The sequence below is a fragment of the Crassostrea angulata genome, chromosome 6, assembly GCF_025612915.1.
Source record: "Crassostrea angulata isolate pt1a10 chromosome 6, ASM2561291v2, whole genome shotgun sequence".
NCBI classification, from domain to species: Eukaryota; Metazoa; Mollusca; class Bivalvia; order Ostreida; family Ostreidae; genus Magallana; species Magallana angulata.
Genome location: NC_069116.1, coordinates 34,872,760 through 34,897,214, shown reverse-complemented (window position 1 = coordinate 34,897,214; position 24,455 = coordinate 34,872,760). Strand labels below are relative to the sequence as shown.

The following is a 24,455-nucleotide window of genomic DNA, read 5'->3' as shown; positions in this document are numbered from 1 at the left end:
ATGTTTTCTCACAAGCAGGTAAACGCTAGCGCGCGTTACTCAATTTGTATGCACACACCGCTGCAGTTATGAGACTATATCTTTCATAAAATAATGATTCAATGCTTAAATAACATTCGCAGGGGTGGTATTGAGTCGAGATACGTAAACAAAGAAAAAAAACGGTCATGGATGACTTCACAGTGCTCTCGCGCTATATTTCCCGGGATAAATTTAGAGGTGGATCAAATATCTGAAATGCGTGTACTAGCTATTTCAGTATAGACTGCGATACCTGCCTCGTTGAGTTGTTTTTAATTCTTTTTTATATAGAGATTATATAAATATATAAGCAAGAGCCATATTTTACTGTCATATCGATCCCTTTTTAAGGTAATTGTTCATGAACGTACAGTAGGCAGCCGGCAGGTAAGTGTATGCATGAGTAGGGAGGAAATAAACATAGGACATTTTGAATTAATTAAAAAGGAATAAAGAGAAAAAATAAACTGTCAAAAAAACTATGCAGATATATTGCATATAGTCAAACCATTAGATTTGAAAGTGGGAAATTGCACGTCTACAAACAGGGACCGGGCTCTCTCTCTCTCTCTCTCTCTCTCTCTCTCTCTCTCTCTCTCTCTCTCTCTCTCTCTCTCTCTCTCTCTCTCTCTCTCTCTCTCTCTCTCTCTCTCTCTCTGTGGCCCGGAGGGGTAGGGGGTTGCGCCGTATGCATCATAAACATTTAAATTAGTATTTTTGGCTTATCTACTTATTGTAGAGAAATACTCTCTCAAAAATTCTTTGACGTTCGTTGATATAAGGAATCATTCTTTGAGTATTATGAGGTGATAATTTCGGTCGGGGCGTGATCAAATCCAATAAAGCTTGAAGGGCTTAATATATGATAGATTTGATCACGCCCCGACCGAAATTATCACCTCATAATATTCTAAGAATGATTCCTTATTAGTTTTGTGTAAATAAACGTTAAATTTCAATTTTTTGTGATATTTTTAAAATTAAATCTAAAAACAGGGCAAAATACGTCTGAAATTGTACCTAGTTCTTTCAGTTTTCATAATTACCCGCTGCAGAGTACTAAAATACCGAGAGATCCGAATGGAATCGTGAACACGTGCACCTTAGCCAATGGTACTATCGAACACAAATACTACGCAGTTCCGTTTTGTCCTATGACTCGTTTTATTGGTCAATTTCTGAAAATGGGCTTGTACATGTGACTTATTTGACGTCACATGGAATCCCTCGGCTTTTTCACCGAATAATTCCGTCTTTGATCTATGCTATGTAATAGTTTTGGACTTTTTAACGTTAATATTTTCTGTATATACCGACAGATGTAGTGATATGGCTGGGGTGTTTGATTTAGAATTGCACGATACTCCGGAAGGGGACGAGGAAATCTCGGATGATGAATTTTTCGAGCCAGAACTTGAGGTATGGTGTAAGACCGGTGTTTTCCATATTTCATCATCGTTCGTAACGAATATCTACCTAGTTTCACATTGTTGAGTATACCTCGTATAAATTATGAAATATGCTTAACTTATTTAATTATCTGAATGGGTTTTTAATTTAATATTTAGCGATCTTAAGTGTATACTTACAGTCAGAGAGAAGCTTTGATGACCAAGCATTATTTATAACGAATTTACTATCACCCCATGGCTATAAAAATATTTTTACAATATTTTAATAAAGAGAGTTCTTTAGAAAGACAGTTTTCATGACTTTTCACAATGTGAGGTTGTATTTTTATCAATCCAATGAGAAAATGAAAGGAAATTTTAATTTAAAACTGCTGCCGTGTGCACCCATTGACCCCGACCAAATGTTAAATTACATTGATTTCCGGAGATACATTATATCTCTTATGTAATGTTATATAAACTATGTAAGCATTCTTTCTTTTTAGCAATCTTGTTAATTAATGTTAATATTCGGTATATGATAGAACAAGAATTCTGAATCGACAATGCAGAATCGTGCATCACTCTACAGGTATCCACTTTAAGGAATGTGATTTATATGTATAATATATATACACTTGTAATTTTTCTACAGCAGGTACTATAAGGTGTCATGTAGTATATTTACATGTGTACAGTAACTCTATTAATCCCAGGCTTTACCCACCAAACATGCTTGTGTAATAGAAGAAAAGAAATGACCAAAGTATAGGCTCAAACCCAAGACCCTTCAGTTTTGAAACCATCGTTCAACCGAAAGGGTTAACCCACTAGCTAGTGCTAGTAAGAGAGGGCTGTATTGAGCCTGTATACACACTATCACACTTGATTTCATCCTACATTATACTAAAAAGAACATTTGCAGCAAATGCTGTACCAATCTGACCTTTGACATGCTACGAAGTACAAACCTATATCAATCGCTAGGATAAAAGATCAAATTGTGGATAATAATTATTCTAGACAATATAGACATTCGGTCATAATTTAAATAATTTGAATACGATATTTATGCATCATTGATGAAAACATGCTGTTGTTCTCAATGTTAATTTTGAAAAGCACATGCAGGTACAAGCCTTGGGTTTCAAAATAAATATTAATTGATCTCTTCTTATCCTTTGCATTGATGTATACATGTACATTTTTTGATTGTGAACTAGCTATCATAGGTTAATGTAAAGTCAACATGAGGTTTAACAATGTCATCAGTGATATTTTCATCTCTGTTTAAGATGTGCCAAAATACTCAATAGTGATATTTATGATTTGAACCCATCTTGAACTTTAAATTTTCGAAGATGAATAAAAAATTGAAGTGTATTTTGTAAGACTGTAGTACTTATTATAAAGCAAGAATTTCCATACAATCACAGAGTTGTTTAACTGGTGTAGGCTGATATTATAATGGATATTTAGATATATTCATTGCTCATGTCGAAACTTTTGTTTGATATTAACATGTATAATAATATTAAGATATGTGGTAGTTAATCAGTGATGAACATTTGAAACATGTTAGGCATTGCAGTCATTTTTTTTTTAAATTGTTTGAATTCCGGGACTGATTATCAATGAGGTCGGGTCATGCTATGGGGTAGTCCTTGAGATAATGGGATGACAAAGGAATGCATGTTTATTTAATGTAATCAGATGAAATGGCCAATGTAGAATTGGTTTGTTGGATCAAAAATATACAAATACTCAGCAAAAATCACTGTTAATGTATAAATATCTTGCTGGCGATTGTTCCCTTGCCCAATTGTTTAAAGTATTTATTGCACGTGTAGGACTGTAGGTAGTGGAGAGCTAGCGTTGTACATTTTTGCCCATGCTGTGTGAGTCATGTTACCCACTTGAATATACAAGGGTTGATCCAAAAGTAATGTCACACTATGCACCGCGCTTCTCACTTGCGCTGTATTGTATAAAATGATGCATCAAAATTGTCCTTATCAAAATTCTAATTCGAATTAAAATTTTGATTAAATTTCGTTGAACAGATATCAAGATATTGATGTTTATAGCATGATATATACGTGGCATCGACGCGTCATGAATTTACCTCTTTTTAAATTGTGTATTTATGAATAAATTACGTGCATCAATATTTTAAAAAAAGCCTCAAACAACACAATATTTTGAATCAGATATAACATAGAAATTTTCTAACTGTTTTAAAAAAAAATAGGGAACATTACTGTCCATTTCGGATATCTACACAATGCCTTTTGTCTCTAGATCAAGGAATAAAAAGGCTGGCCATGCGAATAGTGATACGATGCATTTTTTGCTTCGATGGATAGAAAATGCACTGGAAACGATATAACGACCTAAAATTGAGAGCGGGGGAACAAGGCACCCTTAACGTAGTTCCAATATCTAATAAAAGCATATGACATGTTTAAAAAGAAATTAGACAGACAGATAAGACGTACGCTCTGAAGGAAAGTTAAAGCTACTGTAGGTTCTTAGGTAATGAGCTACGTTCATGACTTCTTAAAGAGACCTTGACAAACTGATCACACATTAACAAATCCAATATACTAATCGATTGATTACAAAAAGAGTAATTTATAGTTACTTTATAACAAAAATGATAAAAAAAAAATGTCAAATAGGGCATCGTGGCCAATGTTAATAGAGTACTAAATTACGAAATTCTACCAGAACACCAAAGATTTAGAAATGATGTCGCTAACGTGTGGCGACTATTCTTACCTTACGCTCTACAAAATATATTATCTTCAGGAAAAATTATCATAATGCATTAAAATTTTCATATCTGAATTGAAATAGGTGGATATCTCACAGCACGAATTTTTGTCACTTTACGTCGATATTTCGCGATTTTATCGCATCTGTGACATTACTTTTGGATCAACCCTCGTATATGCCTCTTATACGTTTTGAAGTTACTCAAATACTTTATTGTGGAAAAGATGATAGCCTTTACAGAGTTCTTGAAATCTTTTTTCCACTGTCAGTCATTTGGACTGACAACCATCAGAAGTTTGTCAGTCCAGACTGATTTCTATCAGTCCAAACATTTTCAATAGAAAGATGAAAAACTACAAGTATATTTGCCTTATAGTTTCTCTCATTTTTACCTTAATTGATCTGATTTCTCCTAACTTTCACATTCTGGCTCCTGATAACATTCTTATTTATCACTTCATTCATTATTTCTATTTCCTTCCCTCTCTCATTATCAACTTTCTTCTTGTTCTCTTTTCGTTCTCTTTCTGCACATCTCATATGTAACTAGGGCTCGGTTGTCAGATAGCGGAGTTCTTATTTCCCGAAATTTTTTATAAATGATTACATTGGGATTTTTGTGTGTATTTCTGTGTATTGCAATAAAAACATTCACTGAAAACCCTGTTTCTGTGTATGCAATGTACATTGAAAAAACGTAACGAGACAACACTCGCCATCTTGGATTTATAGGGGGCCCTCAGTTCACGCTATGTTTAAAACAAGTTCTCCAATTTCTCCCATAATTTCTGACGACATCTAGGTTGGAAAATGATTGAAAGACTTATTCCTATTGTCTGACTACATCTGTTAGCTGGATTATAAACACACCGTATCAATATGTACGAAATACTCGCCAAACGTATCGAAAGCAACGGAAGTAATAATTACTGAGGTGTTCCGAAAATGTATAATAAGTCTAGAGAGAGCGAAAAAACCGCGAAAAACTCCTCTAGATTTATCGTATGCGTTCGGATCTCCTCAGTGAGTATGAAAATTAGTTATATTTTCGCAAGTTACTCTGTCCATATCTACCGGTCATTTGGACTGACAGGCAACCTCAAGTAATCGGTCCTTGGTTATTTTTATCGGTCTTGCCGACAGGACCGAAAGATTTCAAGAACTCTGCCTTTAGAAATGCCAGTGTCTCTTGGAGGTTAACACAAATATGTACTACATACAGACATTGCATGTAGATCTATAGAACCTGATGTAAAGTTGGCCATGTGCTAACTGTGCTTTGGAGACCTGTGCCTCAGACCTGAGAACCTAAAGCATGCCTTACTACATATTAGAACATAACTTTTTCATTAGTATGGATACCTGCAAATTGTTCAGGGTTGTTTTCCTGAGGCAGGTTGACAGAATAAGATTGTATTGATACAGTAAAACTCAATCAAATTAAAAAACCGTGGGGGAGGGGGTCATTTTTATTATATCTTGAACCAAGAACACAAAGAAATTGAAATTTCTCTCATGAATACAAAAAATATCTTTTTTGCGGAATTAGAATTTCAGGACCCATCCATAATGTGCTAGTCATATATATCAGGTATTTTAATGTCGCATTTTTAAAAATATGATGATTATATTATATAGGTAGTATGTAGTACACACATGTATAATTTTTTTGTACTTATAAATGGCATTTTTGTTTTGCTTTCATATACCTTGAGCTCTGACAATAGCTTGTGTTAATTTGAATTTATCATGTTAACAATGCTTTGAATTTATCAAGTCGTGTATTATTACATATAGGTAATATTTCATATACCTTGAGCTTGTGTTAATGTTACTGTTGTCTGAATTACATAAAAATCCCACAGTAAATGCTGGCATCTGTACTACATGTAATAGTAATTACTTTCTTCTTTTGAATGCAGGGAGGATCTGGACGTGGCCAGAATCTTATGTAAGTAATTTCATATTAATAAGTTTTCCGACAATTGCAACATTTTTAAGTATGGTAAAACATTGTGAAACTTTTTATAAATACATGTGACTCTATGTTCGTGGAGGTTCCTTTGTATGATGACTATGGTGTAGCAGCCTTTGCACAACAACCTCAGCATTCTTTTGCATTTATTCCTCTGACTTTTCTTAGAATTATTTAAAACTATAGAAAAAAATGAAATACCATACATATTTAGCTAGGTGACATTACTAGATGATATTAGGTATTGGTTATATAGTGCTTGCTTATGTTTTGAGGAAACCAGGTGAGGAATAATATCATATCATCAACAATCTCTAACCCCCCCCCCCCCCCCCAAAAAAAAATATATATATTTGAAACATATTACATGGCTGTTAATACTTTTTTTTTTAGAAACATTTAATTGCATAATAAAAGCTTCAATTTGCTTCAAAAGAATTTGATTAAAATCATTTTCAAAAAATTGGACCTACCCCTCCCACCCTTCAATTTAAACATACATATGCATCTTTAAAGGTTTGTTTATACCCAATTGGCTCATACTGTCTTCAGGTACTAGTGATATGTACTAGTATTTTATTCTGTCACATGACTCACATCTGTATTAGGAAAGCACACCAGCAGCATGTAGACTTTAAACTGTGTCTTTCAAATTATAGTTAATCTATTTGTAAAAATGCCTCTTTGAATGAAAGAAAATTTGCCAAGTGAGAATAAAAACTTATTTAGTGAGTATGACTATAATAGTAAGTGATGGGGTGATTTTCAGGTGTGAAGATGGCATGGAGACGGTGGAGATCACAGAGAACACAGTCAATCCAGGAGAGCTGAAAGTGGGCCCCCAGGACTTCGAACTTCTCAAGGTTCTGGGGAAGGGAGGATATGGAAAGGTATATAACACAAATTGTACACCACTGAAGGGGCTGTTTTATTCCTGCCTGATTGTTATTAATGTACCGGTAGTAAAAAAAACATCATCTTCAATTAGAAAGCATCTGAGATTTGGCAAGATTTTAGTCAGCAGTTGGAAACTGTCAATTAGAATGCAGCGATGTTGATCAAGCATTTGCTGGGGACAGGTTGTTATGTAGAGTTGTTGACCTCGATCTACAGCAAATGTGTAATGTGTTGTTTGGCTATAAGTCACAGAGGTGGTTGAACCTATTGATTTCTGTATGCATGGGAAGGCATTATTTGAGCTGTTTGTGTAGGGGATTGGAAGACAACTCATGCAGAGTTTCAAAGGGAATAAGAGTGTAGAAAAGACTCATAAAAATATACTAATTTAGTATACTAGCGGAAAAAAGAAACTGTGCATTATAAAATTGAGTAGAATTTTTCTATATCTATTGTTTGTATTTATAAAATTTAAACAATTGATATTGGTAATTTTTTTTAACAATATCGGATGGTAACCGTCCTGATGCACAGACTTTTTCATGGTTAGTGAGCACCTGTTGTTTATTGAAGAATTTGTACGCACAAGTTTTACGGGCCAATACTGTTTGGAATAAGAACTGTAAAGGATTTGTTTAAACTTTTTAGCTCACCTGAGCTGAAAGCTCAAGTGAGCTTTTCTGATCACCTTTTGTCCGTCCGTCCATCTGTAAATTTTTCACATTTTAAACTTCTTCTCTAAAACCACTAGGCCAATTTCAACCAAATTTGGCACAAAGCATCCTTATAGAAGGGTGATTATAAATTGTAGAAATGAAAGACCGATCTTTATTTAAAATGGAGAAAACCTCGAAACTGTAGAAAAAGGGGGGTGCATTTTTAAAAATCTTCTTCTCAAGAACTACTTGGTCAAATTCAACGTAATTTTGCAAAAATAATCCTTATGGAAAGGAAAATATAAATTGCAAAAATTATCGGCGAGTTTCAGATTTGAGTAATTTACAAAAATAAAGAGATAATAGCTGTCAATCAGTTTATAACTTCGGGTTCGGTATTCCATATCGAAAACGAAAGTTAATTGTATAAGGCAGCCATGTTTGAATGTTGATGCATGACAAATGGGTCAAACTGACAATGATGAATTTGCTTGTTGTGCAACAGTTTACGTGCGAAGGGATACTTGAAACATGCTTAATATATTTGTGCCGATTTCATGAAGTGAATTGAGGTTAAATCTTTCAATGCGTTGACATTTTTGACTCATGACCGTGGTTTTACGTTGTTTTGAATTTCGTTTATGCTTTTTAACTTGAGGGGAAATATCACCTGTATTTTGAAATGTTTACGTATCGAATCAAATATAGACTTCCGTAAATCAGACAGTTAATTGTTTACCTGTCCAAGATGAGCAAAATCTGATGCACTAACAACATATTATATTATAAAACATGATAAATACTATACATTCTATTGGTAATTCGGTTCGATCTCTAAGTTATGCCTATGGTTGATTATAATCAATGCAACATGTTTTGTTAAGATGCTTTTCAGTCTAAATGGAGATTGTTTTTGCTGCTAGAAATATATAGGTATATATATATATTATGAAAAATAAATTGTGCTCTTTCTTTGTTTTAGTGCATGTTTCTTCTTTGTTAATTGTTTACAATTTTCTCTTTACTAACCATATTCAGCTGTGTCAAGTTTCGAATTATAAGCAAGATACAGAGCTTTGCTCAAAGAACTGAGGCCATGCTTTTGTTCATTCTGAATAGGAAATACCAAGTTTAAAAATCTTAAGTTGAATGTAATTAACTATTGTGGACAAAAAATTGACTCAAACCAAGCAGAATTGTGAGTTCTGTATCTTGCTTATAATTCTACGATTGACGCTGAAATTTTGATTTATCACTAGAAATGTCTCCCTAAACGTTAAATACTTGTACTGAAAAATTAAAAGGATGATATGCTGTAACAACTTTGTTGGTTTAAATAAAATGACCTCATTAAAACAGTTAAAAACATTACTGTTAGGGGATAAATGTATTACAGAGGGTTCCTCTTAATCTGATCATCAGTTTGTCAGAGAAAAAATATCAGATTAACCGATAATAAGATTAACCGATTTAGTGTTTTTATGGTCTTTAATTTTGGTATAGAATAAATACAACTTGTTTCAATACATAGTTTATCAACAAAAAGATATAATTTGTTTGTCAATAGTTTAAAATGAAATAATTTACCTTGCATTAGCAATGAAATAGCATTGTAGTCTTTATTTTGTTTGTAAATGCTCAAAAGAAAATGTTTTCCTTCATCACTGTTCATTACGATGGTTTCAAAGTGGCCGCCATTTTGACAGGAAGTAATAAGAGGAAATGGCTAATTGTCTAAACATTCCCTCTTTTCACCTGGACAATTTATTTTAATTCTTTTTCTGGTGTATAGAATGCTCTAAAGTAATTAGTGTTATTAATTTTGTTAATTCAATTTCTAATAACAGTGACTTTCGAGTGTGCTGAAATTGACGTTATTCAACATTGACATTAATGTGTTACGAGATGTTGTTACGAATACATGTGTTAACAGTATTACAAAAAATAAAATCTGTTCATTGTAATTTTTAAATGTTTTTTCATATATTAAATAATGCACAGTTTCTTTTTTCCGCTAGTATATTTTAAAAAGTGGAAAAAATGGCAATTTTAATAAGTGTGCATGAATTAAACCTCAATATAGAACCTTATTTTTCACATGTATAAAAGCTCTTTAAATCTGAATGATGTATAACTGAAGTTTGTCACGTCATTACTTATCAGGTATTTTATCATGAAATATACAAATTTTAATATCTTTGACAATTAAAAGTTTGACAATTTTTTTTTAAAATTATGTCTTTAAAAGAAACAAATTTACATTGTGTTTCAATCTGGTTTTCATTTTATTTTTGTCAGGTATTCCAAGTCCGGAAAATCTCAGGGGCAGACAATGGCAAGATATTTGCCATGAAAGTTTTGAAGAAGGTGAGGGGGTCATGACCTTCATATTCACTGTATGAAAATATAACCTACTTATCTACACACAGATATACTGGTACTTCATTCAAAGTCACACTTGCTGGGAAGTAGGACACTGTTTAACAGCTAGTACTTAGGAAGACTATTGGTACACAGCTGACTGTGGACTGTGTATACAATGTCAGGTCAATTGCTTGTATAACCTTGATGAAGTTCATGTACATCTTTGTCAACAGAACAATATATATGATGAGAGTGCATCTGTGATCTTATCTAATCAATTTGACCCTCACATTGAGTTTAACTTATTTTAAGCCCCCAAAATAGTGATAAATTTTATGAAGTAATTTTGCCTATATTTAAAAAAGATAGACTGCAAAAGACAAAAGTCGCATGAATGAAATACATGTACTAAATACAGTATACAAAGTTGTAGAGAAGTCTCATTAGAATAAGATGGGGTGTATAATCACATTTATATTGCTGTAATAGAAAATAACATTTTTATATTTAATGTGCTTTCATGTCCATTATGTGATGCTTAAATGAATAAAGTCAATAAACTGTATTATTAACAGTACAATGTACATGTATAGGGACATTACAAGTACGCCTAATTTAAGTGCAGGGTAATTGCACTACAGACAATAAAAAAAACAATAGGAAGAAAAATAATCATTGTGAAAATCTTGAATTTTACATGTTGTTTATTGAATTTTATTAGGCCACAATTGCCAGAAATGCCAAAGACACAGCACACACAAAAGCAGAGCGTAACATACTGGAATGTGTAAAGGTATGCCAAGCAGTTTCATTTTACAGAAACTTTTTAAAAAAAACAGGTCTAATTTTTAGCAAAATTAATTAAAAAACTACATCTAATTAGTGGAATTTTATAATAAGTCCATGTAATTCTTTCTGATGAAAAATAGACACATTATTTGGCATTTCATTATTTGAATTGATAAAATACCAGATTGCAATAATTGCCTTGTACAGTAAGTTGCCTAACAGAAAAATGAAAAAAGAATTCAATGTTGGTATGTGATTTTCAGTGTATTTTTATTCTCTGTGAACTCCGTGTAATATTGCAGCATCCTTTCATTGTGGACCTGATCTATGCATTCCAAACCGGGGGCAAACTGTACCTGATCCTGGAGTATCTGCCGGGAGGGGAACTCTTCATGCAGCTAGAGAGGGAGGGCATCTTCATGGAGGACACAGCCTGGTAAGTGGCACCACCACCACACATCCACATCCCCCCATATAACCCAGTTACAACATTCTTTAAGATATTTACTTTAATAAATTGTGAATTATACTGTCAACATCTTTTGATTTCACCTTCTTAAAATAATGTTTCTGTATTTTAAATTGGATTAATTTCTTGGTCATTGAAAACCCTTGTGGTTCAAAAGCATCATATTGAATTCAATGGTCACTGCATGTAAATGATTTACTAGCTTTGTTGATATTTTCTTGATTGAATTTTTTAATCAAGTACCATTTACTTTAATTCTGTACTGAAATGTTATCCTTTGTTTACAGTTTCTACTTAGCAGAAATCACACTAGCAATAGAGCACCTGCACTCACAAGGCATTATTTACCGAGATCTGAAACCTGAAAATATTCTCCTAGACAATACAGGTCAGTGATAAGAGATCTAGTGTCTCTATGCCATGTTCCTCCTAAAAAATTTGTTACATCACACAATATCTTAAGTTTTTCCCATGGAAAAAGTTGATAATGATACCTGAAACTCAAATCTTCAAGGTTATGTTAATTGCATTGGAAGACTTGCTGAAATTCTAGATTATATGTATAAGGATTGTATAAAAATGTTGTATAATGGGTATATACAGGTAATCATCATTTTAATGAATATTTAAAAAAAGAATATTTTTGTGGACTTTTCATCTAACTTTTATAGTCCAACATAAAATAAACAACCACAGAAAATACTTGTTAGACTGTACAGGTAGTTATTATTTCAGCTGAAGCTTTCTCCTTTAAGTTCTCTTTAAGTAAAATAACATGTTTTGACATTAGTGTAAAAGGAAAGATAGAATAAGCTGCTAACTGTTCTTTATAGATGACTGACAGAATATTATACCAATGCAGAATTTAATGGTGTCTATTTGATAATGATTTATAGGACATGTAAAGCTGACAGATTTTGGATTATGTAAAGAGTCTATCAATGAAGGAGGATTAACCCATACATTCTGTGGAACAATTGAATATATGTAAGTAGAGGATTTGCGTGGTTTGTTTAAATTGAAGAAAACATTTAAGCTTGTTAATCAAATATATCATTTGATACTTGTCAAATATCAGTACATGTAATTACTTTTGAATCTAAAATGATATTTGACTGACCTGACTTTATTAGCAGTTAAAAACCTACTTGAACATACCAGATAAAAAATAAGGCGTAAGACTCTGTGAGATACATGTTAACAGTGTGGTTGTTGTTTCCTTGCAGGGCCCCCGAGATCCTGACAAGGAGTGGTCATGGTAAGGCTGTTGACTGGTGGAGTTTGGGGGCACTCATGTACGACATGTTGACCGGAGCAGTAAGTGTCAATTCAGTTTGTAAGAGAGGAGGGTGGGGTTAAAGGAAAATCCATTCGCAAGTTGAATACTGTAAACTTTCTTTTATTTGCAACAACTTTACTTTGCAATTTTTAAGTGGCAAACTGGTTTATTGCCAGGGCCGTCACTCCCCTCAAATTTGAACTAAATATTTGACCATTCCCAATGGCAAAAAGCCACAGATTTCCCCAATTTTAGGATAAAAATTCCCAATTGCATTAATTATTAACAACTTGGGAGATTTACACAGCTGTTTGCTTTTTGGTCTGTACATTTGCTGTAATTGATTAAAGCTGGCTTAATTATATCTCTAATGATCATGTAATTGGGAAGACACTGATGATTATTTTAATTAAAAGGTTCTCACAACTGGACACAAGCCCAACTTTTGGGTCGGTTACACCCAACAGCACGGCATTACGAGTGATGCATTTGAAAGTGCTCGGAAATTTATAAAGGATGGTTATAAATTATTGTGATGACAGCTAGTAGCTTTGGTTGATGTCTTGTTATTAGATAATAAGCCTTCCAAGTAAATGCTTAGATTATCATGAAATAATTTAGACATCGTAAACAGGTCTTCTGCATTACGGCTGTAATTGGGTCACAGGGTTTTATTAATACCCGTAAATACACAAGATGTCAGTAACATACACAGAATTTTGCTTATAAGATACTGCAAATATTTAATCTATGATATAAAGTACCAGTATAAAAATTCCACATGACTAAATTTTGTTCCCTTTTCCAAATTTGATTTTATACTTTTTTGTAACATTTTTGAAAAATTGTTTTTTTTTATCTTTGTCTGTGGGTTAATACCTTGATTTTTAAAAAAAAATGCAAATCAACATGTATCAATCATGTGAAAAAAATGAAGTCTTATTTTCCTGACCACTATAAAATTTCAAATAAAAAATCTAAATCAACATGTATAAATAAAATTTTTAAAAATTGGCCTCTTCATAATTCTGAAACTCTTGGTTAGTTCCTGAGAACATCATGTGAGCTAGCTGTAAAACTTTAATTAAGAGGTGAATAACAGATTGTACCAAATACAGAAGTCATTTAATGACATATTAAAGTATCTTAAATTTTCCCAATTTGAGAAAAAATGTCGATAATTTTCCCAATGGAGAGGGACCCGGCCCGTACCAAAAAAGCGCTGTGAGAGCCCTGATTGCAACTAATTTTCACAAACAAGCCTACAAATACCATCTAATACAAGTATAAATGACATTAAAAGAACTTGCTTTATGGCTTTGAAAATTGCTACAACAAAGCTTTTGCAAGTGTACTGAAATTTTCTTGCATTTAAATTAAAGTTGGGTATTTAATAACAGTTTAGCATTGACACCCTTATATCATATATACATACTTAATTGCATGTTTTAACTCTATTTTCAGCCACCATTTACAGCAGAGAACAGAAAGAAAACCATTGATAAGGTTAGTGGTTTTGATGTATTTTGAATCTGCTGAAAAATCTGACATTGCCCAACTATAATTTTTATCACCAAAAAACAATCTTGCAATGCTTGGTCAATATTGCAAGACTTATAGATTGAAGAAAATCTAAAATCAGGTTTTAGAGTTCCTTTTATTACCAGGAAATTGTGAGCTTTGACATTGTGTTGACATTTTATGTGTGTACTGGTATTAATGTTTGACACTAATATAAATATACTGAAATGTTGGATTATGAAATTCAATCATTTAATACATTCACAAATTGTATCTATTAAATGAAGCAATATTCAGTGGAGTTATTCAGATGTAATCATTTATTTAATACATGTAAAATTGGTATAATTGTGTGAAGTACCAGGTAATGTTATTGTGAAATGTAATTATTTATTACATAATAGAATCAATGTAAGTTACCTGAAATATCAATTGTGTAAAGTTTTTTGAAATGTACCAGGAATATCTGTTGCAGATCTTGAAAGCCAAGCTTAGTCTTCCTCCTTATTTAACAAATGAAGCCCGAGGACTCATTAAAAGGGTAGGACTTGCAAATTAATCAAACTTTTTAATTTATTTATGTACGTTGTGTGTTACAGTTAACGCCTTGTCATGGAATCACAATAACAGTGATATACAGATTTTGATTCTTAGCTTTATTTCATTTTTGATGACAATGTATCATATGCTGTAGAAGAAGAAATCTGTGTATTTGTGATCTAAAATGGTTTTGTGTGGATTTCATTTTATCATTTAAAAAAACCCACTATGATAGTACTTGTATTAAATTTAATAAATTCACAATAATTTAAGGAATAAAGAATCATTCTTTGAGTATTATGAGGTGATAATTTTGGTTGAGGCATGGTCAAATCCAATAAAGCCCAAAGGGCTTCATGCTAGATTTGATTATGCCCCGACCGAAATTACCACCACATAATATTCAAAGAATGATTCCTTATTGCTTATATTTATATAATTTTCAGCAATTGTACAAATAAATATTTGAATGTTAATAAGCAAACCGTGCTTGCGTCCCAATTATACGTAATTTGAATTTATTGGACTATATTTACATTCTACTGTGTTTTTCCATTAAATTCCGTGATGTTTAAATGCCTCTAAATGCAACAAGTAGTCAAAGGTCAAATTGACGAGTTTTATTATGACGTCACAAACGTTGAACGCTGTAAACTGCAACGTCACAAGCGAAAATCAAAGTTCACGCTTATGGCTGTTACTGTGGCTCTTCCATTAATATTAACTTACCCTTAGGATAAGATAGGAATTTTAAGGTATGAATCACATTTGCAGACAAGGCAAGAAGTTAAAAAAAATGTAAATATAAGCATTAAATCATGATTTTTTGAAGTATACACTCTCATAACTGCAGCGGTGTGTGCATACAAATTTTCATAACGCGCTGACGCGCGTTACTCAATTTGTATGCACACACCGCTGCAGTTATGAGAGTGTATAGTTCAAAAAATCATGATTCAATGCTATAGTATACCGGTATTACAAAATCAATACGTAGTGTTATCACAGGCAAAGACACTGAAAAATGTAAATACCATAAAAAAATTTCATTGTAAATTTGATTTTGTTGGTATACCAGTATGTTATAAAAAAAATTAATATTTTTTTCCCAAAGAATATTTGTGCTCTTGCAGTATATAAAATTTATTTTTGTTAACCTTTATTCCAATAATCTTATCTGTGTATGTGTTTATAGTTGTTGAAAAAAAGCCCACAAGAAAGATTAGGTGGAGGTGTGGATGATTCCAAACCAATCAAGGTAAATAGGGAAACAACATGAAGAATGATAATTTTCAATAGAATTGACAAGAAAAATTAGGGCTTCCTTTTTAGCTCACCTGAACCGAAGGTTCAAGTGAGCTTTTCTGATCACCCGTTGTCCGTCGTCCGTCCGTCCGTCCGTCCGTCCGTCTGTAAACTTTTCACATTTTCAACTTCTTCTCAAAAACCACTGGGCCAAATTTAACCAAATTTGGTACAAAGCATCCTTATGGAAAGGGAATTATAAATTGTTAATATAAAGGGCACAGCCCTTTTCAAAAGGGAGATAATTGCGAAACAGTGAGTATAGGGTGCATGTCTTTAAAAATCTTCTTCTCAAGAACCACTGCACCAGAAATTCCAATATTTACACAAAAGCTTGTATATATAGTGAAGATTCTAAATTGTAAAAATCGTGACCCTCGGACCAAAACTGGGGCCCCAGGCGGGGTTCAAAGTTTAACATAGAAATACATAGGAAAATGTTTAAAAAATCTTCTTCTCAAGAACCACTGCACCAAAAATGCCAATATTTATCTAAATTGTAAAAATTGTGACCCTCGGACCAAAACTGGGGCCCCAGGCGGGGTTCAAAGTTTAACATATATAGAAATACATAGGAAAATGTTTAAAAAATCTTCTTCTCAAGAACCACTGCACCAGAAATGCCAATATTTACACAAAAGCTTGTATACATAGTGAAGATTCTAAATTATAAAAATCGTGACCCTCGGACCAAAACTGGGGCCCCAGGCGGGGTTCAAATTTTAACTTAGAAATACATAGGAAAATGTTTAAAAAATCTTCTTCTCAAGAACCACTGCACCAGGAATGCCAATATTTACACAAAAGCTTGTATACAAAGTGAAGATTATAAATTGTAAAAATCGTGACCCTCGGACCAAAACTGGGGCCCCAGGCGGGGTTCAAAGTTTAACATATATAGAAATACATAGGAAAATGTTTAAAAAATCTTCTTTTCAAGAACCACTGCACCAGATATACCAATATTTACACAAAAGCTTGTATACATAGTGAAGATTCTAAATTATAAAAATCGTGACCCTCGGACCAAAACTGGGGCCCCAGGCGGGGTTCAAAGTTTAACATTGAAATACATAGGAAAATGTTTAAAAAATCTTCTTCTCAAAAACCACTGCACCAGGAATGCCAATATTTACACAAAAGCTTGTATACAAAGTGAAGATTATAAATTGTAAAAATCGTGACCCTCGGACCAAAACTGGGGCCCCAGGCGGGGTTCAAAGTTTAACATAGAAATACATAGGAAAATGTTTAAAAAATCTTCTTCTCAAGAACCACTGCACCAGAAATGCCAATATTTACACAAAAGCTTGTATGTATAATGAAGATTCTAAATTGTAAAAATCGTGACCCTCGGACCAAAACTGGGGCCCCAGGAGGGGATGAAAATTTAACATAGAACTACATATGAAAAATGTTTAAAAATTTTCTTCTCAAGAACCACTTCACCCAAAAGAACAATACATACACAAAAGGTTGTATATATAGTGAAGATTGTAAAAATCGTGACCCCCGAACAAAAGTGGGGCCCCAGGAGGGGTTTAGATTTTAACATATATAGGAAAATGTTTTAAAATCTTCTCAAGAACCATCGTGCAACTGTTTGGGATATTACTATGCATACATGTACATCCTTAAATAATGTAGATTCAAAAAATTGTAACTCCCGGACAATTGATGGGCACCAAGAGGGGTTCAAAATTTAAACATTTTAAAAAACAAAGGAAAAGTTTAAAAATTTTCTTCTCAAGAACTACAATGTTTTAGTTAGTGGAATATCTATGCATGCATCCTTCGCTTATGTAGATTCCTAATTCGTAAAATCGTGACCCCCGGACCAATAATGGGGCCCCAAGATGGGGTCAAAGTTTATTATAGAAATATAAAGGTAACAGGTTAAAAAATCTTCTTCTCGAGAACTACAATGCTTCAATTTGTGAGATTACTATCATGCATACAACCTTGGATAATGAAGGTTCGACAGTTTTAAAATAGTGACCCCTGGACTAATACTAGGGACCCAAGATGGGTTTAAAGTTAAATGTAGAAGTACCGGTATATATGGAAAATGTTTAAAAATCTTCTTTTCGAGAACTACAATGCATCAATTTGTCAGATAACTACGTAAGCACCCTCAAATAGTGTAGATTCGAAATTATAAAAGCCGTGACCTCAATCTAATACTGGGGCCCCAAGAGGTGTTCAAAGTTTAGCATAGAAATATAGAGGGAAAATGTTGAAAAATCTTTTTCTAGGGAACTATAATGCTTCAGCTTGTGAGATAACTATGCAAGCATCCTTAAATAATGTAGATTCCAAATAATTAAAACTTTAGCACTGGACTAATACTGTGGCCCCAAAAGGGGTTCAAAGTTTAACATAGAAAGATATATTGAAAATGTTTTTAAAAAGTTCTTCTCGAGAACTATAATGCTACAGTTTGTGAGATTACTATGCAAGGATCCTCAAATTGTGTAAACTCTAATGTAGTGGAACCAAGAGTTATCTTTCTTAATGTTCTGTACAGTCTGAGAGTTATTCCTCTTGAAGTGGAACTCTTCTACGTTCAGTTTTTCAGGTTGTGTACGTGCGGTCCCACCGCAGTGCTACACATTTTCATTCCTATGTTACTATTTATGTTGTTCAAGCCAACCATAAACCTCGGACCATTACTGGGTCCCCAGAAAGGGGTTCAATGTTTAAAATAGAAAAAGCATATGCTACGAAATGTAATGTTACAAGGAACTGCTGTTCAGGTGAGCGATGTGGCCCATGGGCCTCTTGTTTTAAAATGAAATGGTCTTGGATTTGAATTTTAAAGTTTTCATTCACATATTTGCAGCAACATGCCTTTTTTCGACATATAGACTGGAATGAACTTCACCAACACAAGGTTGAGCCCCCATTTAAACCATGTGTGGTGAGTTGATTTAATAAGATATTTTGCACTCTAATATAATAAATATGCTTAATAAACATATACATAGTTATGAAGTTTAATAATTCCCTCACGCAACTTGTTGGGAAGGGGATAAAGCATTGCTGCTGTGCGTGTGTATGTATGTATTTGTGTGTGTCTTCTTCAGCTTGGAAGCAAGATTTTTAAAAAAAACCCTTGCACGGATATTTAACAAACTTCATACACTTCTTTGCCATATGGTAAAAGGACAACCCCTGTTAATTTTCAAGTCAAATAGCTGAATACTTTTTAATATATCGTTAAAATAACACAATTTTAAACAGAAATTTTATGTACGACTTGACTATAACTACTTCCGCTTCACTACTGTGAAACTAAAGTGAAAGTAAGCACTTCAAATCAACAACTTGATACTGTAGAAGCACATATTTTCATTGGGTCAAAATCTCGTTGTTTTTAAACAAAATAAAATTTTGTTGGCATTTAATTTCGTTATATCATAATCTCTGTATTATTTAGGTTAAAAATTCGTCATGGATTTCATTTCGTTTATTTAAACTGCCAACGAAAATAATGAAATTAAATCCTCAACAAATATTTATGTTTCTACAGTAGTTTTTGGATTAAGTTCTAGCGCAGGTAAAAAAAAAAAAAAAAAAAAATTGTAGTAATGGAGGGTTAGTATAATTAAGTCACCTCAATTACATGTAAATAACTGTATATTCCTAAATCCCCATCCCCAACACAAGAATTGATGTCGCGAGGTGATGCTCTGCTTAGCGGTTCCCTTGTTGCAAAACAGTTAATATTTGAGAAGAAAATTAACATGTTATTTATATTTCAAATTTAAAGCTTCCGTGTTTTTACATCTAATATCTTTATAAAAGTCAGTGACACTTTCAGACATGGGTTTTGGAAACCAATTCTATGGTACCAACTAGTTTTTCTATTAAAGAGGTGCATTGTCAACAATATCTAGATAACATTTCATGTTACAATGTTATACTTTTGGTAACTGTTGAGCCAGTGTGTGGCTATTTAACTGTTGGTGTCTGACTCTGTGTTGACAGACAAGTGAAGAGGATGTCAGTCAGTTTGACACAAAGTTCACCCGACAGACCCCAGTAGACTCCCCCGACGACTCAGTCCTAAGTGAAAGTGCCAATCAAGTATTTGTAGTAAGTGTCCCATCAATGAAATCCCAATCCACATTTCTTGCTCTATATTTACTTTCCATCTATTGATTGATGACAAATGTGATACCTTTTACAGGGATTTACATATGTTGCCCCGTCAGTTCTAGAAGAGCTGAACAAACCATGGATATCAGAGAAAGAACCTAGGTCTCCTCGCAAAATTGGATCAAGTTTCAAAGCATCCATGAGCATGAGGTACAAAGTTATAGAATAACTAGCAAATTGATGGCAATAAGCATAACATCCAACTTTCCAAGATTGTAATGTACAATGCAAGATTACTTTTATATAGCCCAACCCCTCCCAGCAAGAAAAGTATTTGCTTATGCTGTACATTTTTTTTAATTTCCTGAAAAATCATACACTAATCTCACAGTTCATGTGCTTGCATCATTTGGTTGCCCTCTGTAATTGTAGTCCCCATCAGATCAATCTCATAGAGGGGTTCCGAGTGGCCGGACAAATGAATGGTATGGACGACATGGAGGTGATGGACACGACCACACCAACCATCCCCAAGAGATCCACCTCCCCCGCCATCGCCACAAAGAACACCACCTACAAGCAGGCCGCTTATCCTGGCGCTCAGAACCGACCCCCTCACCTCAGGATGAATTGACTAAGGGCCCTCTTTAGGAAAAAATTAGGAATTTAAACAATTTTTAAAAAATATTTTTTTCCCTCCTTGTTACATCTGAATAGCGGGTTTGTTACAAATTGATTGCTCTTGGCTTGCAATATATTATGTATTTATTATTGATTTGAATGACTTAAAAAGTCTTAAGAAACATTGTATTATGTGGCATGGTCATAGATGCTAATGTTTACCAAACAGATGTTTTTATTTACCAACTGAGGATGTACCAGAAAAGTGAAAGTTGATTTTTGCCAAATTATTTAGGGAAATGGGACATTTAATTATTTGCTTTTATTGTTGCAGAAGATAGAATGATATTACCATGATTTTCCCTTTTTAACATTAATCATTGTTTCCACAGAATCAAAGGGTACACTACATATAGTTGATGATGATTTTATTTTGTGTGTAAATAGAAAAAAAATTCTTATCAAATGTTCATTAATGAAAAAATCAAAGAAATGTTTCACTTTGTATGTGATACTTTGTTCAAAGACAAATATGAATGTGAGCAAGAAGGGTAATAACCTCTCTTCGTACATCAAAAAGGATGCAAATTGGAATGTCTTGGGACATTAATTTGCTAGATACATAACTCAGGTTGGAGAATGCAGACCAAAATAATGAAAGATGTACAGGTACATGGCAATGTACAGGTATTACTTAATGTTGTTGAATTGTGATGACTCAGAAAGTAATCTGTGTCAAGTAATGGAATTTGTTATCCTCCACAAATTTTTAATTAAATTTTCTTGAAAATAATTTCATTTATGATTTATGTTCATGTACAGTGGTAATGTAGTAAATAGAGCTTGCTATTACAAAGCCTTGTTGACATGTTGGCCAGCAGATTTACTGGCACTTTCAAAGCATCAGATTCGAGAAAGAAAATATTTATTGTCTTAAGGAAGAAACTCATGTTCCCAGAAATTCATTCTGCACTTTGTACAAGTGTAGAAAGATTTTATTGTACTACATGCATGTTAGTGTCATAAGTTCATAAGACTTGATTGCTGTGATAATTTTCCAGACTTGTCTGCTGGTTTTTATATCGAGTACTGTAATTTGATCCAGAATTTGTGATTTTATAGTAAGAAATGTATCTTATTGGATTTTTTAGATAATATTATCTTGTTTGCTTTGTAACTTTTTTTTCCTCCAAGGTTTATCTGTAACCTTATTTAAAATGATTATAACTCATACAGCATACCAGTACATATATGTACAAATAGATGTGGACAGCTTCAAATACAGAGACCTTCCTTTGGGATGCATATTGTGGATAAAGCTTAACTAGTATTACTTTGGCACTTGAAGATATTATTATCAAGATATTCTCTATTAAGAGAAGAAAAACAAAACAAAATATCACTGTTCACTTTGGCTGTGCCAACTTATTTAATAGAGACAAAATACTGCAATGCTTACATAAGTTCTGTAAGTTGCCTGATTTATATATGGTCAAGTTGAAGGAACTGACAGCTGATTTGCTGGTTTGAATTTGTGTTCAGAGAATGTTTATTTTTATGGTTGGGACAAATCTGGATATGATGTAGTTTGATTTAGAAATGTCTGCATCATTCTAGCCTTTGTTATTGATTATTGACGTGTAATTTTTGCCTCTTCCTTTATTGTTCAGTCGTGAAGTTAGTCCAAATGTAAACACTTGAAACTTGAGCTTTATTTTTTTTCTTTTACAGAGAAAGCTGCCATGATGTGTAAATTCTTCATTTTTGTAAATTGATAAAGGATTATTATTATGTTTTTGTGCATTTGTAAATAATATGAATCATGCCATAATTGTTATTACGGTACTAGTATTCAATATCAATTTTGTCAATGATGTTTTTTGTGCCCATTTCCATGGCACTTACTTTTCCTTCTTTATTTCATTTTAGACATGGGTATGACATTTGATCTGAATCAGAAAAATATCTCACGATTCTGCTCATTAAAAAATTCCCAAAGAGAGAGGGAGATATTTGTTTTTTATTACTTGAAAAAAAAAATTTGTACATGTTTTAATCATGAGCCATATTTAGTAAATTAATTGTAGTAACAGAGGAATTGTCCTGCACAAATGTAATACAATTAAAGCTTCACACATGATATTGTAATTTGTACTGTAAGCAGTGTAGTTTATATCTGTTGATGATTCTTTGTATTTGTAATTACATGTAATTGCAAATTTAATCAAAGATGTCATGATATTGTATCACTGATTGCAGTTTAATTTTTGCTGCTATTAAATTTAATTAAAATGTCAAAGGAAGAAAAAACATACACTGCTGTTGGAAGTGTTTGTGGAATGGAAGATAGACTTTTAATTTATTGTATGAGAGTTTTAATTTTCTTATTATTTTAATAATTGTCTCTAGCAAAAGTATCTTCATTTTAATGAATATTTTAAATCTGAAAACAATGAATAAATCAATTTGAAATGCGTTACCTTGTTCATTTTCCCTTGATGTATATGTAGTTTGAGGTGTGTATGAATGGCTTGTCTTCTGTCAAAAGTACTTTTTAGCTCTGTGGTTTCCTGGAGAGGTGGTGCTTATACTCTTGTCGTGTTTAGATCTTCGGACCAGGTCCCATATCTTAAATTTTGCTGTTCCTAACTTCAACAAACTTTTTTGAGCTCGAGTGGCGCATATGGGGATATTAAATAAGTGGACTTGGATGCAGATCTTGGCCATGAATTACAGATGCTGGAAAAGATTAAAGCTTAGCATTCAGATTAGATGAAGGTTTTCGGAGCAGGTGACCTTTAATGACGCTGTTTTAGTTATTACTGTTTCTATCTTCCCGAGGATGGTACCTTTTGCATTGCTCAAATATTTTGGATGCCGATTTTGAGCGCTAAATTTGGGATGCGGGTTTAAGGAGAAGGATTATTTTTTTAAGCAGTCATATTTTTTAATAAGCAATTTTCTAACTTATTCAGATGAGCATTTGTAAAATTATTTTAGCCATAACTTTGTTACATTGCGTGTTTGTGTAATTCTACAAGTATAAGTAATTTGCCAGGACATGTTTAAATTGCTCAAACTATATTTTGATCCTTGAAATTTAAAAATTTCGTTACGATACAAATCTACAAAACTTATAACCAGTGATGTATACTAAATTAAAGCAGAGACATAAATAACATGTTATTTATGTCTCTGATTAAAGGTATATATGCCGATTTTAACGGCACTTTTGCAATGTTGAAAACCAGACCCAAATTCTGTCGGCATGACTAGATATATGAAAAAGAAGTTTATAGAAAATTTTGCAATTTTTTGAACTAGCCATAATTTGAAAATGAATAACGGAGATTTACTATGCATATTCATAAGGAGTTGATTTGCGCATGTGCGCGGAAATAGTAATTTAGAAAGGCAGCATGCAGAACGAGGTAATACGACAGATTGTTTACATCTGTTTTAATTCATATAAACAGGTTTGTGTGCTGTTAACAGAAATATATCAGATATCGTCATCTGCATTTTATGAGGATGGTTGCTTATCGGTGTCAAAGACAATCGATGAGAGCTCTTTTGCAATTAACCATTATTTTCATACATTGACAACATATTATCATAATAGAACATCAAAATTATCCCGCCCCTCGACTCAAAACGGATACAATTTTATAGATTTTAAGTATTCGAGTGATAGCTACACAAGTTTTATCATATTCAGACAATGAATATCGTATCATATACATGGCCC

General features: G+C 33.0%; 1 protein-coding gene across 1 annotated transcript; it reads left to right on the top strand.

Moving 5' to 3' along the window:
• The first annotated feature begins 1,216 nt into the window (after nucleotides 1-1,216).
• Nucleotides 1,217-23,183, top strand: LOC128187920 (ribosomal protein S6 kinase beta-1-like). Its single transcript, XM_052858603.1, has 16 exons — nucleotides 1,217-1,440; nucleotides 6,113-6,141; nucleotides 6,935-7,055; nucleotides 10,017-10,085; nucleotides 10,804-10,875; nucleotides 11,174-11,307; nucleotides 11,628-11,728; nucleotides 12,237-12,327; nucleotides 12,567-12,657; nucleotides 14,084-14,125; nucleotides 14,616-14,681; nucleotides 15,876-15,938; nucleotides 18,828-18,905; nucleotides 19,976-20,083; nucleotides 20,178-20,296; nucleotides 20,519-23,183. Exons 1-16 carry the CDS (start codon nucleotides 1,351-1,353, stop codon nucleotides 20,718-20,720), a joined length of 1,476 nt encoding a protein of 491 aa, XP_052714563.1. The 5' UTR covers nucleotides 1,217-1,350; the 3' UTR covers nucleotides 20,721-23,183.
• Nucleotides 23,184-24,455: the final 1,272 nt, after the last annotated feature.

Coding starts and splice junctions, on each gene's coding strand:
- LOC128187920 (XM_052858603.1), top strand. CDS start 1,351: ATGGCTGGGGTGTTTGATTTAGAATTGCACGATACTCCGGAAGGGGAC. Junction 11,308..11,627: donor TTCATGGAGGACACAGCCTG/GTAAGTGGCACC, acceptor CTTTGTTTACAG/TTTCTACTTAGCAGAAATCA. Junction 12,658..14,083: donor ACGACATGTTGACCGGAGCA/GTAAGTGTCAAT, acceptor CTCTATTTTCAG/CCACCATTTACAGCAGAGAA.